The sequence below is a fragment of the Pelodiscus sinensis genome, chromosome 2 (assembly GCF_052426305.1).
Source record: "Pelodiscus sinensis isolate ZL-2025 chromosome 2, ASM5242630v1, whole genome shotgun sequence".
Classification (NCBI taxonomy): domain Eukaryota; kingdom Metazoa; phylum Chordata; order Testudines; family Trionychidae; genus Pelodiscus; species Pelodiscus sinensis.
Window position 1 is genome coordinate 121644769 of NC_143053.1, and position 22858 is coordinate 121667626.

Consider the following 22858-nt stretch of genomic DNA (forward strand, 5'->3'; position numbering starts at 1 on the left):
TGCCTAAGAGGGACACACCTGGATGCTTCATGCTTAAAAGGGACATAGACTGGTTTGGTGATCTTGTGATCAGCTCCATTTTGGGAGGTGCCAGCACCCAGAAGAACATTGGATTTCCCTCCACATGAACAAAGTTATAAAAGTATCCTTGGGGTGTCTCCATTTTGCTCTCCACTCCAGAAACACCTTTGCGAAGGACAAAGAAGCATCAACCCATCCTAACACAGGGTATACTCCAGAGACTTTTAAGGTAGCAGAGATGTAAAAAACTGCTAAGAGCCTTCATCAGAAACTTGGTGATTGATGTATGTAATGTGCTTTCTTAACAATCTTACTCACACCCATCTCTTTTTTTTTTTTATTAATAAAACCTTTAGAGTTTAGATTCTAAAGGACTGATGCAGCATGACTCTTTTGGGTGAGGTCTGAGGTATAAATCGACCTGGAACTGTGACTGGCCTTTTGGGACTGGGAGAACCTGTTCAGTGCCACATAACAAGTGAGGGAAAGCTATGTCAGGTAGATTCACACACATGAATCCAGATAATGAGATTAGCGATTTAAGATGTCTGCTGTCTCAAAAGAGCATGAGTCTACTGACCTTCAAGGGCATGCTGCCAGATTTAGCTATTCTCCTTAGTGCCTGGGAAGAGTGTGACTTGAGAAATGGGTTAGGTGTCTGGAGTGTATTAGTGTTGGTGAACTGTGTGGGTCAGCAAGCTTTCATTACTGACATCAGGGTGTTGCATCATATTAAGGATACATTTATAGATGGAGTATAACTGATTAAAAGATATTTTAACTTATAGTTAGTCTGTTGTTAAATATATTATACTGGCCAATAGATTGCTCATAACCATCCACAGCATCTTCTGTTGATGCATACTGTTTGTCAGAAACGTTTTAACCTCTACTAATCATTTATAAACATTCCCTTAAATAGGAAGTGAGAGTGATATAGGCTTAGTTCTAAACCAGTATATGTGATTTTTATATTGTATGTTTGCAAGAGCATAGCATAGGTGCATTTTAAAATTCCAATACAAAAATAAAAACAAAATATAAAATGGTTCTATAGCTTCCTGTTTTTCCTCCATGCTTTTGTTCCTTGTGTTGGATATAAATGTTCTACTGCATTCAAACCTCATTGTGAACTGTAGTGCATCTTTTGCATGTGATTGGAGCAGATTCATTGGAATGAACGGCTTTTTGGGGGCTTTTCCACTTGAGTGGGAATATAAATTCTTACACAAGGTATTAATCTGGTATGTGCACTGGAACTGTAGGGGATTTGTACAACAAAGGGGTTGGTTTGCACATTAGGCTACATTTGTAGCTCCTTGATTGTGGGTCTGGCTGGGGATTAGCTTAGCCGTGTGGCTCTATAGAGGTGCTCTACATTGCACCATGCTGCCTGTGGCCCCAAGGGGCTGTTTCAGCAGCCAGGTATCACTGGTGTGCAGTGGTGCTCTGACAGACACATGCTCTTTCACCCAGGAACACCCCATTTCCCTCAAGCTGGAAGGTGTCTTGTGTAGAATTGCTCTCTAGCTCTGTGCTAACCAGGACTATCCACATCTCTGGGGAAATGCTCCAGACGCTGGGTAGGAGGATTAATGGGCCCTTTACGCCACTGCAGAATTTGTGCCTGGATCAAAAATCAAGACAAGACTATTACTATTGTCGTTATCTACAGAGGCGAATATTGCTAGTGTGAGTAATACTCATCTGAGAATTAAACTGTAAAAGAGATGTTGCTTCCTGAGCAGGATTTCCTTAACAAAGAGATTAATGTTTTATTTAAGCACAGGAGGATGTCTCTTGAGGCCTAGATATTGATAATCATCTCACACTATCCTACCCACCTCCTTGTACTCTCTCTTGCCTGTTCAAAAGAGCCAAGGAGGCCTCCACCTTTATGTCCATGTGATTATAGTCTGGATATAAATTAACCCTTTGTTACATATGTTCTGTGCAACAAATAATCTGTCATATTTTTGGTCCATTGATAAAGAAAAGTTCTGCTGTATTAGCTTACTCATTGAGGGCCAAGAAGCTTTTAACACTGTAAATCTCATAATTCAGAGTGTCATAAGCCCAAAGAATGACCCATGCATTGCATATATTGTGTGTGTGTGTGTGTGTGTGTGTGTGTGTGTTTCTTATTTTCTTTCTACTTATTACAGCAACAGAGGCCATTCTTCAACCACTATTTGGCAATTTCCTCTTTTATTAACTCCCACAACTTCCAGCCCAGGAACTTATATCTGGACATTAAACTAACTGGCCACTGTGAGTCACTGTGGCTCAACAAAAATACAATTTAAAACCCACAGACCTGCCATTTCAAAAATGCACTGAAATGGAAAGTTTGGCTGTAGATGTTGACAGCTCTGAAGAGACACTTTGGGGTAAGGAGGCACAACTGAAACTTGCTGAAAGATTTTATTTTTCTGTGATCAAGCTGCAGAGGTGTCATCTAGCAGAATCATTGCTGCTGAAAAGATATTCAAAGTATTTTATTGAGTTTAAAATATTTTCCTCGCTGTTTACATTAACATTTGTAAGACTTGAAACTTGCTATTTCCTGCCCCAATTTTACCTCCCCTTCCTTCTGTATTTATTTTAGACAATTTATTATTCATGCAAAGAGTTTTTGAGAAAAATAAACTGCATATGAGCACTTATTAGGGAAAGAATAAAACAGACTTTGCAGGGAGAAAGGGCAGAAATGTCACGTTAGGCATATCAGAACTGTGTGTGTCCCTTTAAGTAAATTTCCGATAAACTCCTCTGCAAAAGCATGGCATAGTTCAGGGATGGCCAGCCAGTAAACTGTATGCAATCCACATTGTAACTTTATGCAGCTAGCTACGTGGTAAACCAGGTGTGTGTCACTTTTGGAGAGTCTTTAGTGTGGTGTCATTCCCGAGATGAGGAATATTCACAGGGCTGTCTTGTGATCTGAATGCAAGCTACATTTGTAGGACAAAGAATCCCTATTGAGAAGCATCACTCCATAACACTGATATGTGCTGCATCACAGTTCTGTATTTGCTAACATTGAGCCTTAATGTCACAGTGTTGGTTTAATACATGTGCTGTTGCATCTTCACATGATGCTGCCTTAATGCATGACTTGCATGCAGTGTTGTAGCATCACGTTGGTACCAAGATATGAGAGATGAGTTGGGGGAGGTAGTACCTTTTGTTGGATCAATTTTCAAAAGGAATAGAAGTTGATCTAATAAAAGATTGCCTCTCCCTACTTGTCTCTTTAATGTGTGATTCATTTATTGTGCTTGATGTGATGTTGACTCAGTCTGGGACTCTTCCTAGAGTCTTTTTTCGGGCATTGAAATTGGTGGGCTGTTTACATGAGTGAAGATTGCAGGATTAGACAGTGTTCTTGGTTGATTAGTTTCTTCCCCACATTTCCATTCTTTCTCTCTCCCTTCCTGTGGGTAGGGAGGTATTTGTAAGGATTCAGAACTAGGGAAATCACTTCCATTATACATGTTTTCACTGGCTATAAGCTTTCAAATAACTGTCCAACCAAAGATTGGAATTTTCCCTAATATCAAATAACAGGCATGTGGGAGAGCTGGTCGGCGCAGTGCTAATACTTCAAAGACATTTCAAGCAATTCCTTATGTACCCCCAGGCTGAATTTCATTGGGCCCTGCCGACTTGTATACATCTAACTGATCTAAATAGTCTTTAATCTGTTTCTTTCCTCCTTGTTGTTAATATTAATTGTTGAGTGTGTGAGCATCTTTAGTGTTTTTTAGTGAATACAAAAGCAAAGTAGGCATTAAACACCTCTGCTTTCTACCTCTCCTTCCATTCTAAGTAGAATCGATACTTTCCTTCATTTTTGCTCTTCTTCAGACTGCCTTTTACCTCCTTTCCAAGGTGTAACTAATGCTGTGCCTTAGCCTTTTTGATTTTGTGCCTCCATGCTTGAGTTATTCTTTTGTATTTTACCTTAGCAATTCATCTACTTTTTGTAGGATTCCTTTTTGATTTTTTCCCCCAGGTAATTAAGAGCTCCTAATATAGACATATTGACTGCTTACTATCTTTCCTTGGCATCAGGATAGTTTGTAGTTGTTGACCCTTTCCCATGGGATTTTACCTACCAGTTGTCTGAGTTTAGCTGTGTAAACATTCTTGCTTAGGTGGTGGGCCAGGTTTTGAGACCTGGCAAGGAGTGAGCTTCTACATTGCAATTTTTATCTCCGTACCGTAAGCCCAAGTAAGTTGACCTGGGCTCTGATGCTTGCTGTCAGAGATTCCTTGTTCTTCTTTTTGCTGTGTAGACTTGCCTAGGGAACTTTTACTGAAGGAAAAAAAAATTACAACGAGCATACTTAGGTGGCAACTAAACATAGGTTTTATGGTGCCAGTAGTGCATGATTCTGGGATGTAGGCACCTAAATGGCAGTCAGGCACCTAAATCCCTTTATGAATCTAACCCAAGGTTTAAAGTGCTCATGGCTGTAGAAAAAGTCTGAAAAAGGCAAACACTAAATATTGCGGAAGGGAAATACAATGAACTTCAGAACTGGCCATTCTGATTTGTAACTCTTGGGGTGCGTCTAGACTGGCAAGATTTTGTGCAAAAGCAACAGCTTTTGCGCAAAAACTTGCCAGCTGTCTACACTGGCCGCTTGAATTTGCACAAGAGCACTTACGTTCTGATGTAAAAATTCAGTGTTTCTTGCGCAAATACTTTGACGCTCCCGCTCAGGGATAAGCCCTCTTGTGCAAGAATACTTGCGCAAGAGGGCCAGTGCAGACAGGCACCTTAATTTTTTGCTCAAGAAAGCCCGATGGCTAAAATGGCCATTGGAGCTTTCTTGCGCAAAAGCGCGTCTATACTGGGCACGGATGCTTTTGAGCAAAAGCACTTTTTGCGTAAAAGCATCTGTGCCAGTCTAGACGCTCTTTTGTGGAAATACTTTTAATGGAAAAACTTTTCCGTTAAAAGTATTTCCGCAAAATCATGCCAGTCTAGATGCAGCCTTGGAGTTGGGAGACAATCACAGATTGAACTTTATTTTCTGGTCCCAGATACCTGTGTCAGGGTTACCAAGGTGAATATCCCTCTCATATGTTAGGGTTTAGCATTTACCGATTACAGTGGTTACTGTTACCTCTCATTGGTATGCTTCCCTGGGATTTGTACTGGCATTTGTTAAATATATGATGGTGCATTCTTCCCATTGTGAAACCTTTGCTCCTGATGGTGAGCACTTTATGCCTGTGGGGAGGGCTATGGATGTTGATGAGATTGCTCAAGTGAGCAAGTGCACGCAGTCATGAGTAAGATCAGGACTCATGAAGTCATTCTGCCACTCTACTCTGCACTAGTTAGGCCTCAGCTGGAGTACTGTGTCCAGTTCTGGGCACCACATTTCAAGAAAGATGTGGAGAAATTGGAAAGGGTACAGAGAAGAGCGACAAGAATGATTAAAGGTTTAGAGAACATGACCTATGAAGCCAGGCTTCATGAACTGGGCTTGTTTAGTTTGGAAAAAAGAAGATTAAGGGGGGACATGATAGCGGCTTTCAAATATCTAAAAGGGTGTCACAAGGAGGAAGGAGAAAATTTGTTCCTCTTGGTTTCTGAGGACAGGACAAGGAGTAATGGGCTTAAAGTGCAGCAGGGGAGGTTTAGATTGGACATTAGGAAAAAATTCCTAACTGTCAGGGTGGTCAAATATTGGAATAAATTGCCAAGGGAGGTGGTGGAATCTCCCTCTCTGGAGATATTTAAGAACAGGTTAGATAGACATCTGTCAGGGATGGTGTAGACGGAGCTTGATCCTGCCTTGAGGGCAGGGGGCTGGACTCGATGACCTCTCGAGGTCCCTTCCAGTCCTATGATTCTATGATTCTATGATTCTGGCCCATGGTTTTGAGACTCTCTCTCTCTCTCTCTCTCTCTCTCTGTGTGTGTGTGTGTGTGTGTGTGTGTGTGTGTGTGTGTGTGTGGCTTCCACTCTTCCTCTAGAAAGTCCAGAATGAAATCACTGCTACAGTCTCTTCCAATACATTTCCCATGCAATACTTTCTTGCCTGCCCCCTGCCACTCCCTTCAATTCAACAGATGGAAAGTGACAGTGTTGCTTCTCTGTTCCTTCCCTGTTTTGCATCAGTGATTTTAATGTTAAACACTGACTCTGCAGCAGGAACATCACCCTGCCAGGGCCAAAGGACTTTTTCACGTTCCCCGATCCCTTTGCACAGTCCAATGTTCTACATTGACCAAGGCTGCAGTTTAGCCAGGTAGGCCTAGAAGGGTGAGTGCACAGTCTTTGGTATGCAGTTGCAACAATTAGTGGCTGCCACCTTTGGAGCTCCTGCTGTGTCCAGGTTTCTAATGATAGTCCACCCGTGTGGGGAAATCCGAGGGAATGAATTAGGCTTTGCTAGACCATTATAAAGTTAACTGATTATTATGCACAGCAAATTTTCTGCAGCTTGAGAAACCCCTCTTACAGTATGACCTCTTATTGGTGTTGGGACTGATGAAAATCCTGATCTCACAAACCCAGAAGGATGTAGCCTACAGGTATGGAAGACTTTGGTTTTAAACCCTGTTGTCCAAATATCTCTTAAATGTTGACAAACATTGATGCACAGTGTCAATTCTGATTACTTTCCAGAAGAGTCAGTGTGTTCCTATGTTCAGCCTGATGCCAGTTCAGCCACTGTGTTGATGCTGTTGCCCTGACGCTGGAACTTTTGGATGGTGGGCAGGCTTGTGTGTCTGACAAGCCACAGAGAGGTTAATGAGGGCTCTCTAAATCCAGCAGTGCCTCTGCAACAAGTCTGTCCCTCGCCAGGTTGGTCTCTCAATACCAGGGTACACTAGCAGTTTTGGCAAAGGGATGTGCTTCTGTTGATTAGTGTGGGAAATAATGTATGTACAATTCTTTCTTTATCACCACTCAGCAAAGCTTTGCAAGTGAAACTGGGTCAAGTTTAAAAAACATAATGTAGTCACTGAAGCATAAAAGGGGGAGGGACTAGGTGCATCCAGTTATGGTCTCTTGAAACAAAACAAAAAGGCAGCCATTCTGTTTGCTGAATATCCATTCTAATGTGATAAAACCAGCTGTAGCAAAATGTATGGTCAGTTTGTGTTTGTAGATGCTATCTTAGTATTTATTTTGGGTCAACAGCATGAAGGCGAGCAGTGAGTCTGTTTTGGAAAATGTTGCCAAAAGTTGTGGCTAAATCACACAATTAAAAAAAAAATTGTGCCTAGAGGACTCAAAAATGTGATTAGGGACACATAATGCTAGGCACTGTGCAGACTCCTGTTTAGTGTGAGACACTGCCTATCAACTTATGTCACTTTGTCTTAATCTGCTTATCCCGGTTTTTATAGATGAGGAGCTGTGGCACAGAGCATTTAAGTGTGTGGCAGACCTAGAAACTGAAGTCAGGTGTCCTGAGTCCCAGCCTCCTCTCTGAACCACGGGATCATCTTTTTTTAAAGGTTTTTCTTCCCACCAGTTACTTGTGCTGATTCCTCATGCTTCCTTAACATCCTAAGACTCTCTTCATCCCTGCTGGAGCTGGACAGTGGAAAGTTATTGCAGTCTCAAAAGCCAATTGAGAATTCATGGATTACATGATGACTATGACAAATGAAGTCAAATTAAAGTTCGTGAGTTTGCATCAATTACTGGACAGATTTTCTCTGAAATTAATATTACGTTTATTACTCTGAGGGCTATTGATTACGTTTCCTGTATAGAGGAGTGTTGTGTCGCTCCATGAATTAATCGTGAGTGGTTTTAGAGATCCTTGCATGAAGGGCAGTACAGAGGAACAAAATAGTAATATGAATGCAGTAAGGAAACTGAGAAGGGTAGAAGTGACTAGAATTTGGTTTCATATTCCATTAGTCTGCTCTACCTAGGTTCTTAGGCTGCCTTGCTCACCACAGTATCTAAGCACTTTTTGCTAATGAATTAAGTGAAATGGCCAACACCTGTCACAAATGGTGCATTCTCTCACCTGTCTAGTCCCCTGTGGGAGAATTATATACAGTCTTGCTCTGGGAAGGTTTTGATTTTTTGCTGGGGAGGGAGGAAGAGGTAAGTGTTTTTTAAAGGTACATATGACATCTGTATGCGCCTGGTGTCTGAAAATACTGTAGAAAAACTTCATTAAACAATAAAATCTTTGCATTGGTCTATCTCTTTAAAGAGGTATGCAAACATAATTTCTGCTATACTTATGCGGAAACTGAGACACGGAACAGTTAAGTGAATTCACCAAGGTGACTTGGTGATTCAATAGTAAAGCCAGAAGTAGAACCTGTTTTCCTGGGTCTTAGACTTCTTGCGGTTGGGTGGCTGTTTAGGCAGTATGTGGTAATATGGGGCTGATAGATGGGTAATGGAAAGAATTCCAGTAGAAAAAGATTCACCTTGAATAAATCAGTATCAGCATGAAAAGTTTCTTTGCTTTAATCACTGTGGAAGCAGAACATTTTTCCTTCACCCCTGCCAAAGTTCAGCCAGCAGAACTGTCTAGAGGGATTCCCAAACAAGCAAACCCAGAATGTACTGCGTCATTTAAGACAATGAAGCTTTTCTATCTGGGAGAAATTTTTACTCTAAATTATGGTTAGAATCAAAGCTAACTGGGCACTGAATGCAATAGTTAGTCCTTCTCAGGAAGCCAGGAATAAATTTGATTTCTCATAATATGAGTGAAGTTAGTTACTATAGTGATGAGTGAGCTGTATTTGAATAAAATAAATCATTATACAGCTGATCTACTCAAAGGGAGGTAGCGCTCTAAGATTCAATCCCTTAGGAAAGGACAGTTGAGATGAATGCAAAGATCCAGCTGTGACTGATTGTCTAGAGATGTTTAGACCAACACTTAAAAACAACAATGGTCATGTAGCAAACACCTTAGAGACTAACAGCACCTTAGAGACTAACTAAATAGCATCATGAAGTGGGTTGTGCCCACAAAAGCTCTTCAGATGACAAATATGGAGTAAGAAACCCAACACTTATTTATGCTGCAGTGTAGGAAAAAACTAAAATTAACTCTGAATATCAAAATTAAGGTCTGTTACAATTCTTTTTCATCCAACTCATCTTTTCGGGCTCTAAATGCAGTGTTGACATTTGATTTCTTCAGTGGCTCGAAAACTGTCTGAATAATAGTTGAGTTTCAAATATAAAGGAATCACTTAAACAAAGGCTCTTTGGGTTAATAGTATTGTTAACTTTCTACCATGAGAATGAATTACTCATTTTACTCCCAGACACATTTGTTTAATCAGAAGAAAAACTACTAATTTGAATTCTAGCTCAAACATCCACTGTCTTTTTGCTACTTATGCTGTAAGCAGAAGCCAGAACTAAATAAGACAAGCAACTGTCTCCTAATTAGAGCAATGGATTGGAAATCAGGACTTCTAGGTTCTGTTACTGGTTCTATATTGACATGGTGAGACCTGAAGTAACTTCTGTGTGATCCTTTGTACTCATCTGTACAAATGGGTGGGTAACATTTTATCTCTCGGGGATATTTTTAATCCTAGGATTAAAAAAATGCAATATAAATCCCAAATATTGTAATTCTATATTTTTCTTTGTAGATTTCTCTGTATAGATTGAAACATTCAATACCAATCTCTTCAACACTAAAAGCACTCTGTTTTTTAAAAGTGTCTTTGTCACTGTAAAATGCCCCTATGTCTTTATTAATGTGTCTCCTGCCCCTTTCCCTTGAGAAATGCAGGTCCAGAATTACACCATTTCCCTCCTTCTGTAGCAGTACCCATGGAAGATCTGACTTTTCTTCAGAAGTCTCTGGCAAATCTTGGATTTCTGTAGTAGTAGATCCAGATTTATTCCTTTATCCATGGGTGGTTAGCCAAAAGACTAAAGCCAGTAGGTGTCAGTCAAGGGCATGTCGTCTTGGATCTGACTGCAGGATCAGGGCCCTAGGCTGCTATTGGAATTGCCCCAGTGTGGGAAGGGTAAATACTACATTGTATCTGGATGAGCTTATGTGAAATATCAGGAACTTTTCAGTGTTTCTGGACTTCAAATACAACTTAAATCAGTAGGTCAATCAATGGCTATTAATCAGGATGGTGTTCCTAGCCTCTGTTTGTCAGAGGGAATGGATCACTTGATGATTTTCCATTCATTCCTGCTGGGGCACGTGGTATTGGCTTTTGTTGGAAGAAAGGTTACTGGTCTAGATGGACTTTTGCTCTGACTTGGAGTGGCCATTCTTATGTTCTTTAATTTAATGCTTGAATCCCATTCTTTCCTGGGAAATAGACGTATTCTGTCTGATTGCACATGGGTGGGGGGGGGGGGGGGGTAGAGGGGAAGAATCTTCTTTAGAATCTTCTGCAAAAGCTCTTCATGTGCAGTAATCAATACTTTCATGATTAGCCTCATTTTATTGATGAGTAAACTGAGTCACGAAGGGGGTAATTACTTGGCACACTGAGATGCAGACACAGGAACAGGCTCCAAGAGTCCTGACCTACCACATCCATCTCTGTCTTTCAAACGCCAATAGGTGCCTATAATGAGATTTTCAAAAAGTGCTTAGACACTTAGAATAGTGATAGAAATGTAGCCGTGTTAGTCTGGGGTAGCTGAAGCAAAATGCAGGACAATGTAGCACTTTAAAGACTAACAAGATGGTTTATTAGATGATGAGCTTTCGTGGGCCAGACCCACTTCCTCAGATCAAAAAATCTGAGGAAGTGGGTCTGGCCCACGAAAGCTCATCATCTAATAAACCATCTTGTTAGTCTTTAAAGTGCTACATTGTCCTGCATTTTGCTTAGACACTTAGATCCCATTGAAATAAATTGAAATTAGGTACCTAACTAGCTTTTAAAAGCTGGCCTTCAGTCCCTTGCTTTGCTAAATTACCATTATCATAGACATTTCTCCTGGTCCTGTGCCATATTGTACATATATGGGGCACCCTTAAATATGAGTCTGAAGAGAATTTTGTTTCACATTTAGGATAAACGCTAAAGGTGGAATGTTTGTGAATATTTAGGTCTCGGTTACTTGGAAAAGTGTGTGTGATTCAAATATAGTAGCTAGCAAGTGTTTAGATGAGTGGTGTGGGGAGAAGGATTTTTTTTCATTACCCACACTGGAATCCATTTATTAAGCCATCTTGCCTTTATTTGCTAGGTAGGGAGAAATAGCAATGAAATGAGCTCTCTCCCCCTCCCCCCAATCCAAAACAAAGATTAAGCAATCTGCAAGGAAACTGGAATACAGAATCCTCTGGAAAAAATGGTATGTGATCACATAATGGATCTACACAATGAGGAGCTGAATTAGGAGTACAGGAAACCATTAATTCTGTCATTTTTGTAGCATTTGAGAACTTGCCTTTTGCAGCTTTAATAATCTATCAGCGTAAGTGTTTTAAAATATAATTTCTAAGGTGCATTAGAAAAACAAAACAAAAAAAAAAAGAAAAAAAAAAAAAAACACCCCAGCAAGTACAAGTATTTGCCAGACCCTGGAGTGTTAGGTGTCAGGATTCATGAGTTCTATACTTGGTTATGGGAGAGGACTGTGCAGTGTTGGTGGAAACTGGGCATAAGAGTCAAGATTCAGAATGCTATTTGAATGCCATTGGATATTTTTAGGTTTGTTTAGGGAAAGAGCTCAGAATGCCTTGTAAAAGTGAATATGAAGGAGTAACTTCATTTTATAGACCTCATGGCCAAGCATGTACATTGAGCATATTCCTGCTGAAAGGCAGTGCAGTTGAGCAATGTCATGAGTCTTCCACATTAGCCATCTAGATTCTGTTTCCAGCTCAGTCAAAGGTGACCTTGAAAAGCCTCGCTAGCTCTTAGCTATCTGTCAGTAAAATGGGAGGAATGATCCTTGCTACCCAAACCAGGTTGTTGTTCAGTGAAAAGTTTTTTTTTTTTTTTAAGAGTAGTGACTAATTAACAGCAGTCAGCTGTCCACTGGCCTCTCTTCACCTCATCCCTATCCTAACGAGGCTTCTGGGTGATTTATCACAGCTCAATTTTTGTTGTTCTTCCTGTTCAATAGCCTCTGGATAGTTCTCTGAAAACATCCACTCGGTGTGCAGCAGCTGTCAAAAAAGCAAACAATGTTAGGAATGATTATAAAAGGGATAGAGCTGTGGTCACCAACCAGTAGATCGCGAGCTGCTGGTAGATCTCAGGGGCTCTAAGAATAGCTCTTGAGCCCTCTCTGAACTGTGCGCCTGCGCAGTACATTTATTAGATTTCCTCATTTGAGGAGCAGCTACTCACCGAGCAACACACAGGTGAGTAGCTGCGAGGAATGGTGGGAGCTGGGAGGTCGGGAGGGCTGAAACACCCCAGCCAGCTGACTGTGGCTTTCAGCTGAAAGAGGCTGCCCCGCGCTCCAGCTGATCAGCAGCTTCCTCTCTGCGCCTGCTCACGTGGAGCTTGGTAGCACCCTGGCTGAGCACCATGGCCAGCTGGCTGGGTAGCCGCTTTTCTTCGCTCCAGCCCGGCTGCCCTGCGGTCAGTCCGGAGGGAGCGCGGGTTGGAGGTTTCCCTCCGTGGCTGGTGTAGGGAACTCCCTGCCCCCAACCTTGTTCCCTCTCCTCTGCCCCAAACTTGTCCCCCGCCCTCCTGGCCCCCTGTTCCCTCTCCCTTGCCCCCCCACCCTGCTGCAGAAACCTGCCCTCCCTCTGCAGAAACTTGTCCCCTGGCACCCTGCCCCCCCTGCAGAAACCAGTTCCTTCTGGCACCCATCTCCTACTACAGAAACCTGTCCCCCTGCTCCCCTCTGCAAAAACCTGTCCCCCCCCCAGCACCCTGTCCCCTGCTGCAGAAACCTGTCCTGGCACCCTGCCCCCTCTCCCCTGCCCCCACTGGCACCCTGTTCCCTGCCCCAGAACCCACTAGCACCCCTCCCCAGTACTGTGTCCCCTGCTCCCAAATGACTTTTCCAGGGGTCAGTGACCCCTGACTCAAGGCAGGTTTCCTGCCATTCTCATAAAGACAATGCAGAAACTTTTTGTGTTTGACATAGTATTTTATTTAAAAATGAAGCCTGGCCAACAAACCCCCAATTGGGGCCAAGCCCCCATCTGGCCACAACCACTCCTGCACTCCCCCTTCCCCAGACCCTAGATCTGAGCCTATCAAACACTGGAAGCCCCTGCCCTCAGCCCCTCACATACCCCAACCCAAATTCCTGCACCCTCACATCCACAAGCCTGTGGCTTGCTTAGTATCCCTCACTGCCCAGCCTGGAGCCTCCTCCCCAAGCCAGTGTCCCCTTCTCCACCTCCTCCTGCATCCAGATTTCCTCCCAGAGCTTGCACCTCACCCCTTTCCACACCCAAATCCCTCATTCCCACCCCAGAGACTACACATCCTGTCTCAACACAGCAAGGGTCCAGCTAGACTGCAGGAGTTTTTCAGGATTCTGGAGATATCCCAGAAAAACTCTTCTGCATCCAGGGTTGCGTTTGTTCTTCTGCTTTTTTAGTGGAAGAGCGAACAGGCTCTTTTGGTCACCCCTATATTCCTCTTTCCACAAGGAATAAGGGGGCTTCCAAAAGAAGGTTTTTTTTCTGACATTTGGTCCAGTCTAGACAGGCCAAATGTTGGAAAAACCTCTTCCTACAGAAGAATTTTTTTTAAAGCAGCAGTATAAGGATTGGGGATAGCAAGTGATGGAGAGGAGGAGAATAGAGAGGGTGGGGCTTCAAGGAAGGGGCGGGGTGGTAGATCTTGGCTTGGTCTGTCATTTAAAAAGTGATCTTGGGTGTAAAAAGGTTGGAGACCACTGGGATAGAGAATGACAGAACATAATATTGCCTCTATATAAAACCATGGTATGCCCACATCTTGAATACTGCATACTGATATGGTCACCTCATCCCAAAGATGTATTGGCATTGGAAAAGGTTCAGAAAAGGGCAACAAAAATGATTAGGGGTTTGGAACGGGTCCCATGTGAAGAGAGATTAAAAAGACTGGGACTTTTCAGCTTAGAAAAGAGGAGACCGAGGGGGATATGATAGAGCTCTATGAAATCATGACTGGTGTGGAAAAAGTGAATAAGGAAAAATTATTTACTTGTTCCTACAACATAAGAACTAGTGGTCACCAAATGAAATTAATAGGGAGCAGGCTTAAAAGAAACAAAAGGACGTTTTTTGTTTTTTTTTCACACAATGCATGGTCAGCCCGTGGACCTCCTTGCCAGAGGAGGTTGTGAAGATGAGGACTTTAACAGGGTTCAAGAAAGAACTAGATAAATTCATTGAGGTTAGGTCCATCAATGGCTATTAGCCAGGATTGGTAGGAATGGTGTTTCTAGCATCTGTCAGAGGCTGAGAATGGATGACAGGGGAGGGATCACTTGATGATTCCCTGTTCTGTTCACTCCCTCTGGAGCACCTGGCACTGGCTACTGTTGGATGACAGGATACTGGGCTAGATAGACCTTTGGTCTGACCCAGTATGGCCATACTTATATTCTTATGCCTATCTTTCCCCTCTGCTGGCCTGGGTGCTCAGAGCCCACCACTTCCTTCCTGATGCATTGGCCAGATATGTTACAGCTGTTGCTTCCAATATTTCCCTTGTGTCCACTCTGCCTTTCAGAATAAGGCCTGTTGTTTTGGCTAAAAGGTTTACATGCCAGTGGAGGTGGGGGTGTCTGTTCTATCTTTGTTGATAGAGAAAATGCTGCATGGAAAGCCACCTTTTAAGATTATTCCTATATTTGAAATCCAGAATAATTTATTTGGATAAGACACAGATCATGTCTTATCTCCGTATGCGTGCGATGCAGTCCCTTAGCTGAGACAGATGTTTTTGTATTCATCATTGTCTTGGAACATATTGAGGTCATGTGTCCTGCTCTAAAAGAGGCAGAAGCACCATGGAGTCAAGGGCAGCGCCTCATCTACTAAGACTTGCAGGCCAGATCTTTTGCTGGTGTAAATGTGCATGGCTGGGTTTCTATCAGCTGAGGATCTGGCCCTGCATTGAGCATGAATATAATTAATGCTGTATCTTGAGCAGTCCAGTGCCAGGTTCTTGATGACCTGAGTGAATGGAGGAAGGAGAGAGCAGTAGATGTGAGGATGCTGCAGACTATAAATGTATTGTTGGTATTCAGTGATCAAATAACTTGTACTTAATCCATTAATTGATTACACTTCAAGTTGTTCTCACACTGTGCTTAGTATTTGTTCAAAGAGATGAGTTCTTTTGAGTCCAGATCAGTTCAATAACAGCAAACTTCAAATAAGTCAACTTCGGTTGTTGGATTTATTGAATAGTCAAAGAGGCACGCAGTTACCAACAGCTGTGGAAGACTTCCTCTGTAGTCCTTTGGCAGCCTTTCTCCAAGCGACGGTTCATTGATTTCTATGCTGACAGCAATCAGAGAGATGCCCGAATCTGCTGGAGTGTCTGTCAGTAACAAAGTCCTGGCAGCACAAAAAGAAGGGGCTTGAATGCCAGCCGAGTGCTTCTGCTATGGAGTCAGCCAGTCAGGAGTTTTTTTTTCTGATACAGCACTAGCATCATTTTCTCTTACACCGTTCTTCTTAAGCCTTCCTCTAGGCACCAGGTTGGAGCATGTTGCACTGGGAATGTCTGGAAGCTTCCCTTGTACCAACCCAGATGGTGTAATGAAGTGGGGTGGGTGTGTAGCCATTATGCCTAGTGCTGAGGTAGGTGATAGCACCGAGATGGCTTGGGATGAAGGTGCTGCGAGGGGCAGCTTACTGGGGACTCTGCTATGAATCTCCCTCTACTCAGTGCTGAAATCCAGTCAGCTGGATGAGGTGAGGGAGACTCTCTTGCATAGGACAACCTGTATTACATCTAGGAGCCAGAGGGAGAATTTCCAGAATCTTGGATTCCACCAACCTGAACAAACCAGCTGTGAGTGGGAGAGCTGGGGAGGGGGAATGTCGCTAGAACATCTTAGCCCTGCCCAAACTGAAACCAAGAATTGAAATGGGGATTATTACCAAGACAGCCTCATTGGTGTGGGAGTCTTACCTCAGAGGTATTGTTAGTTTATTGCTGGCTTTCCCATATTAATTCTGTTGGCACTCCCCCACCATCAAATTCTGTTCTTAAATATCCAGACTCAGTGCTTGTGAGTGGAGAAGTTGTGACTATTGTAGTTTGCCAGGTTTTGGGGTGGAGTATTGAGCCTGTGTTGGATTCATTTTTCAGAAGGAACCCCCAAGAAAATTGAATCTGGTCCTTTTTTTTTTTTTTTCCATTGGCTTGGTTGTTCTCACAGACAGGTTTCAATGGAAAAGAACCCGTCAAGACCAAAGAAACAAAAGAAATCAGTAACTGTACATACTCCACAGTTACAGCTGCTACAGGGACTGCATGAGTTAGGGCAGGAGTTCCTAAACTTTTTGACATGGGGACCAGGAAATCCATTCACGAGCTTTCGGAGGACTGGTGACATTTATTTGCATATTCATTAAGCAAATGACAAATATGTAAATACATTGGGTTTGGTCCTCCTAAAGCCCCCAGGGCCAGCTTTTGATACGGCCACCCACAACATTCTTACCAGCAAGTTAAGGGAATATGGATTGGAAAAATGGACTGTAATCCAATAAAACCCTGCACCACTACATCATGTATTGAACAGGGGCTCATTTATTTTCAGAAAGCTGACACCATCTTTGGAATTTTTTTTTATCCATATTCTCATTCCGGATGGTGAATGCACCAGGTTCTCTCCATTCTGACACACTGTAGTGCCTTTAAACCTCACTGTCAGCAGTGGGGATATTTGAAAGGCACTGCTTTTACATTTTTATTCAGGAGCTGCGTGCGCCCTGAACTGTCCTGCTCCCTGCTGGCTGATTCTTTCCCCCCTCCCCACCACCTTTCCCCTCTCCCCCTCGGCCCTGGGCCAGCCCCGCTGTCCCCACCGGCTGATTCTCTACCCATCTCTCCTGACGAGCCCTGCTGCCCCTGCCAACCCTGCTTCCACCGGCCGGTTCCCCTCCCTATCTCCCCCGGAGAGCTCCACTGCTTCCCTGCGGCCTACATCCAACCCCTCCTCCCCTCCACAGCCAGCAATAAGAGCTCACCGGTAACCCTCACTATGCCTCTGCCAGGAGCCTGAAACATACGTCTGCATCCGCCCAGCCCTGCTGAGGGCTTGAGGAACCCAGCGCTGAACGGGCAGTCCGGGAGCCCGAAAGGCCCTGGCAGCCATGCTGAGGTCTGGTTTTTTTTCCCGCGGTCCCATAGTTTGGGAAACGCCTAGTTAGGGCATTGGTAATGGGATAAGGAACCTTTCATCTAAACTTCCCATGCTTTTGCCGCAAGTTAGTGTTATTTGGCAGCACAGCATGTGTTCTGAACTATATCCTCAAACAATCTTTTTGGTAGTGCTGATAGAATTTTAGTGGGTCATCAAGTCCACAGCCACTTGCTGTGTGGCTCCTTTGATATCTTTATCTTTAAACCATCTCTGATTAACAGCTATTTATATGCCATAAATATAAAATGCCTGGTGTTAAATTTGGCTTTAAATAGTCCAGTGTGGGTGATTCCGACTTCCCCTTAGCAGCTTGTCCACTTAGCAGCTTGTTCACTGTCATATCAGTGTTGTGTGCATATGACTCCTGCATATGAGTCGTTCAGAGTCTTGGTTATGAAGCTTAACCCTCTCAAAAGCCTGCAACAGCTCACCTGAATGCCCCCCCCCCCCCTGATGTCTGGGTTTCTTCAGATTCAGTTCTTTCCGCAGCACAGTTGGCTCCCAGCTCTCAATAATGAGGCTGCATGGTTGCCTCCTGGAGCCTGAATATAGAAAGCTGCTTAAAAACCTAATCCAAAGCCTTTCACATCATTCTGTACTCTCCTGGTCACTTCTCTTTTCCTAGGGTACATCTACATAGCACCGTCAGATATTCTGAAATAACAAAGAGCATGTCAACACAGCAAGTCATTATTTTGAAATGTCGAGCTGGAGGACTACTTACTCTGACTCCTGTAACCCTCATTTTATGAGGAGTAAGGGAAGTCGAAGAAAGAAGGTTCTTCCTTTGACTCTCTGCTAGGAAGACAGCGCCTAAAGCCGAATTAAGTTATTGAGATTTCAGCTACACCATTGATGTTGCTGAAGTTGTGTAGCTTAATTAGACTTTACTGCTACTATGTAGACATACCTTGAGCTCTTTCTTTCACCTCTCTCACTAAAACCATTGTGGGCAGATTGTGGTTTCCTCAGTCATAATGAGGGTCCTTGATTACCAACAGGAGTAAGGATAAACAAGATGACCTCACCCTTTCCAGTTGTCTTTCTCCTCTTTCTTTAGATGAGTTGTGTTGCACTGCACATGGTTATCTTTTGGAAGCTGCCTGCACTCCTAATGAGAAATTGGTTTGAGGACTATCAGAGCTCCCTCATATAGTTGTCCATAAATACTCTATGTAAAGAGTGTTCTGTAAATATCAAGGAGGCTGAGTAAAGGCAAATATAAAACTGGGACTACAGAACTGTTTCCACTGCTTTACCAAGTATAGTAGAGTTGACTATCACAGTCATAAAAGTTAAAGAATAGGAGCAACTTTGAGCAGGGCTTCATAAAACTATTTTTAGGGAAAACGATTTTTATTTTCTTCTGTATAAACAAACAAAAATACACTTAACGGTCTAATAGGGTTTGACTTCTAGAGCCAATACATACATTATAAAATGGCTTAAACCCTGAGTTCTCTTCTAAGATTAAAACATTATAAGCCTCTTTCACCACGCTGTTAAAATGATTTTATGCAATTATTCACTGAGTTAGAAGAGACATACATTTCTATAAAACTGCTGTAACAGGGAATCTGGTGTATATACTTGGTTCACACAATAGCCACTTTTATAGAACACATTTTTTTGCTCTTAGTGAAGAGTCCAGTCTAGATGTAGAACTGGCATATTGCATCTATTAAAACTCCTAATTTTGTCACAACTGATGAGTAAACATCCGAGAAACCATTGAAGCATTTTTATTTGCTGTTTTACATAGTGCTAGTTCTTTTTGCTGAAGAGCTTAGTCTAAAACCAGACCAAATAAAGACACAGGCGTGTGTGGAGAGTGTAAAATGGAGACTGGGGGAAGGAGGGAAGACAGATATGACATAATACAATCTTGTTGTTTTAGGTCTAGCACATGTTTCAGCACATCCTTGTGTGCACGGCCTCTTTAGATGCAAAGAACCTGCAGATGCAATCTGAGATCTGTATTTCAAAACAAAGTACCAATAAAGCATGCACTGAATTGTTGGTTCGCTTCCTGTGCAAATAGAATTTGGTGTATGGGAATTCTGTCATTTCTATGCCCTAAAAATTGTGTACTACTTTTAGGGCATGGAAATGACAGAATCCCCATGCACCAAATTCTATTTGCACAGGAAATTGAGCACACATGGATTTCAGGAGTAGATGCTGCCATCTGTGTGACCCAAGGAGTGCATGAGTGTTTGTGCACACAAGTCAAGCTGGGTTTAAAACATAGCCTTAAATGCATCATAAAGCAAGGTTTGACTCTGTCTTGCTTTTTAGGAAGTTTCTACTATTCAGAATAGAATATTTTGTGGGCATGACCCTGCATATTTGGTTCCATTATACAACTCTGCCTAGCCACTTTTTTCCTGCTGAACAAAAGCAGTAACTGGTGTACATAAAGCATCCAATACATTGTCATCAGACTGTCTCTTGAATATAACTTTTATTAAAAGAGGTGCTAAGGTACTGTACTGTGTGCTGTACATAATATTTATTATCAAAATTATTAACAAATATACAAAACTTATACATGTAATTTTCTTACATCCATTTATTCTTCTATAATACTGCATTTGTTCAAGTAGGTTATCTACAGTATGTAAACATCCCTTGGATTGACCTCACACAGATTAGGAAAGCCCCTCTAACCCATGTATTTATCTTTTTTTTTTTTTTTTTTTTTTTTAATTTGGCTTTCATTGCTAGCATCTAACCACATTTGGCACATGGAAAAGACATCTACAGTGCAAAAGAGGCAGATTTTCTGGTTTTGTTCTGAGCAGTTCAGCGGTGCCAAAATTTTAAAGAGTTGAGAGGAGAATAAATTTACACTAACTTGACGGGGGCAGATTAGTATTAACCTCAATGACTCATTTATCAGCCATTAAACTAGAGCACCAATCCAAAGATCTTTCCAGGCCCTCCCCTCTGAGCAACATGGGAAAAGTCAAGCTTGTTTTCCAATGATTAAAGGAACGTTTAGCAATAAAGAAAGAAGGCTGATTTTTATAAAGAACACTCCATAAAATTCCAGTTTCGGTTTTCTGCTTTTTTGTTTTCTTCGTTTTGTATGCAAGCAATTTTTTTTAAATGGGGAAAAATAACCAATTGAGGATCCTCTTTTACTGACAATTTCCCTGTGAGCTGAATATTACTATTGAACCTAAGGATCTTCATATCCAAACAACTCAGTAAGCTGCCATGTTTGAGAGAGAGAGAGAGAGACTATTATAATATTCCAGGAATGACAGTTTCAAATATAGCTATCAAAATCAGGAAATACTTTTCCTCTTTTTCTTCTTTCTTTAAAAATGTAACTTAATTTAACTGAGTAAAGCTGATCCAGAGAGAGCTTAGTTTGCACCCCTTTCACTCAAGCACCATACTGCTATTTTAGGAGGTCTCAGCCTATGTCCATACAAGCTTCCAATGAGAATGGATCTAGATTCAGATGTCTGTATCATGTAGAAAACACTCTGCTCCTCATTTGTTACCACAAAGCCCCGTTGCCTTCTGTGACACCATACATCTCGGCCAGCTTTTTAAAGCGAGGTCCCCATTCTGTCAGGTAGTCATAGCTCTGGTCTGAGTCTGTAGTGACAGACTGTAATGAACTGAGTGACTCTGCCACTGAGCCATTCCCTTCAAACATGTATGTTTGCAGGGAGTCAAAAGGAGGAGCCCAGAGGTCCATATCAGCTTCATATAGCTTGGCCAGCACATAGTTGTGAACGTTGTTGTCTGTTATACACGTCTGAGGCACGTATCTGGAGAGGCTCTCAATTTCTGGCAGCATGTCCTGTCTGCTTTTCACCACTGCCTGAGCCTCTCGGGGGTTCCACATGGCAGCAATGTCAAAGGCCTCGGTGTCCTCCTCCCCGCCCCCTTCATCATCGTATCTGACGATATTTTCATGGATGTTCTCCTCTTCATCAATGATGTAGGGCTGCTTCCTGTGCCGCCTCATGGATAAGATGAGCAGTACGAGCACTACAAGGGGCAACCAAAACACATGGGCATTAGAAAGAGCAGCTCTCTGACTTTTGCTCTCCTAAATGACTGAGAAAAGGATCAATTGTGCATTTCTAACAGAAGGAGTGGCTGAAAGATGCAATGGAAGTGCAAAGACCAACACAGTCAGAAGCAACATGTCAATTTTGTAATAAGTGAAATACTTCATTTAATAATTTACTCTCGATGTGAGGCTAAATCAGTAGTACCTAGAAGTCAAAGAGTTCTCAGATTTGGTTAGCTGGAATGGGGCTACAAAAGTGTAATTTAAAATTTTTGGTCTGAATGTGTCATTTGGATTTTTTTTTTTTATAGTAACAGGCCAAAACAAATCTCAGAATTTAAACAGACTAGAGTTTGGGAGTAAGGAGAAGGCTTGCTATAATCTGGCCCCATACCCAAATATTGTAGTTTGGGCCCATCTAATCTGCTCCCTCTCTCTCATGATCCCATTGATTTTTTTTTAAATGACACAGATTATATGTGGGAGGTGTAGGTTGGATATTAGGAAAAACTATTTCACTAGGAGGAGGGTGAAGCACTGGAATGGGTTACCTAGGGAGGTGGTGGAATCTCCAGCCTTAGAGGTTTGCAAGTCCCGGCTTAACAAAGCCCTGGCTGGGATGATTTAGTTGTGGTTGGTCTTGCCTTGGGCAGGGGGCTGGACTCGATGACCTCCTGAGGTCTCTTCTAGGAGTCTGTGATATATACGCTGTCACTTTTGTTTGTATAACTTATGTTGCTAAGGAGTTTTTAAAAACCCCAACCCATTGAGCAACATAATTTACACTGAGGAAGTGCTTTTGTGCCCAGTTCTATGTCAACAGGAGAGCTCCTCAAATTGATGTTGCAACTGCTGCTCAGTGTAATTATGTCAACGGGAGAATTCTCTGCCATCAGCATAGAGCGCTTCACAAGAGATGTACAGCAGTGCAGTTGGTGTAAAAGCTCTCTGGTGCAGACATGACCTTAGGCTCCTGGTTGCTTCTAATAGTCACTGTTGAAAATAGGACTTTGGTGCTTTTTAAAAATGTTAGCCTGTACATCTATCTCATTACTCCTCAGACAGAATGTGAACTTCTGAACCTCTAGGCAATGAGTGGCAATCAAGGGAAGGAGCAATTTGACCCAGACTCCTGTTGATCCCAATATGTGGGGGAGAGTATAGGGGTAATGGGTAGGAAAATGGATCCTATCTGTGGAGAAATGAGAGCAAGAGAGATGTTAAGCACCATTGCTCCCACAGGAGATAGATCCTAGCCTAAGATATGATGATGGGACCATTTAAGTAATCAGTTTGCTCCCATTCTTTGTTTTAATCAGAACTGAGGTGCTAATCACCTGGAAGATTCAGAGCCAAAATAATGATATTTACAAGTTTCCATTTTTTTCTGGTTGGTGTGTGTGAGAGAGGGAGTTAGACCATTTGGTCATGTGGGGGTTGATCTCTCTTGCCCTGTTGCCCTTCTTTGTCTCATACAATCTTGGGATAAGTGCTTAGGTCA

At 42.4% G+C, this 22858-nt stretch overlaps 2 protein-coding genes across 2 annotated transcripts in view; one reads left to right on the top strand and one right to left on the bottom strand.

Annotated features, from left to right (window-relative positions):
* The window catches only part of RNF152 (ring finger protein 152), a 236305-nt gene that overhangs the window by 166459 nt on the left and 46988 nt on the right, over nt 1–22858 (top strand). The window lies entirely within an intron of this gene.
* Nucleotides 19997–22858, bottom strand: part of CDH20 (cadherin 20) — a 161387-nt gene continuing 158525 nt past the window's right edge. The window contains exon 12 of the mRNA XM_075921395.2: nt 19997–21332. Coding sequence (XP_075777510.2) covers nt 20833–21332 — 500 coding nt within the window. The 3' untranslated portion in view covers nt 19997–20832. The remainder of the gene's footprint in view (nt 21333–22858) is intronic.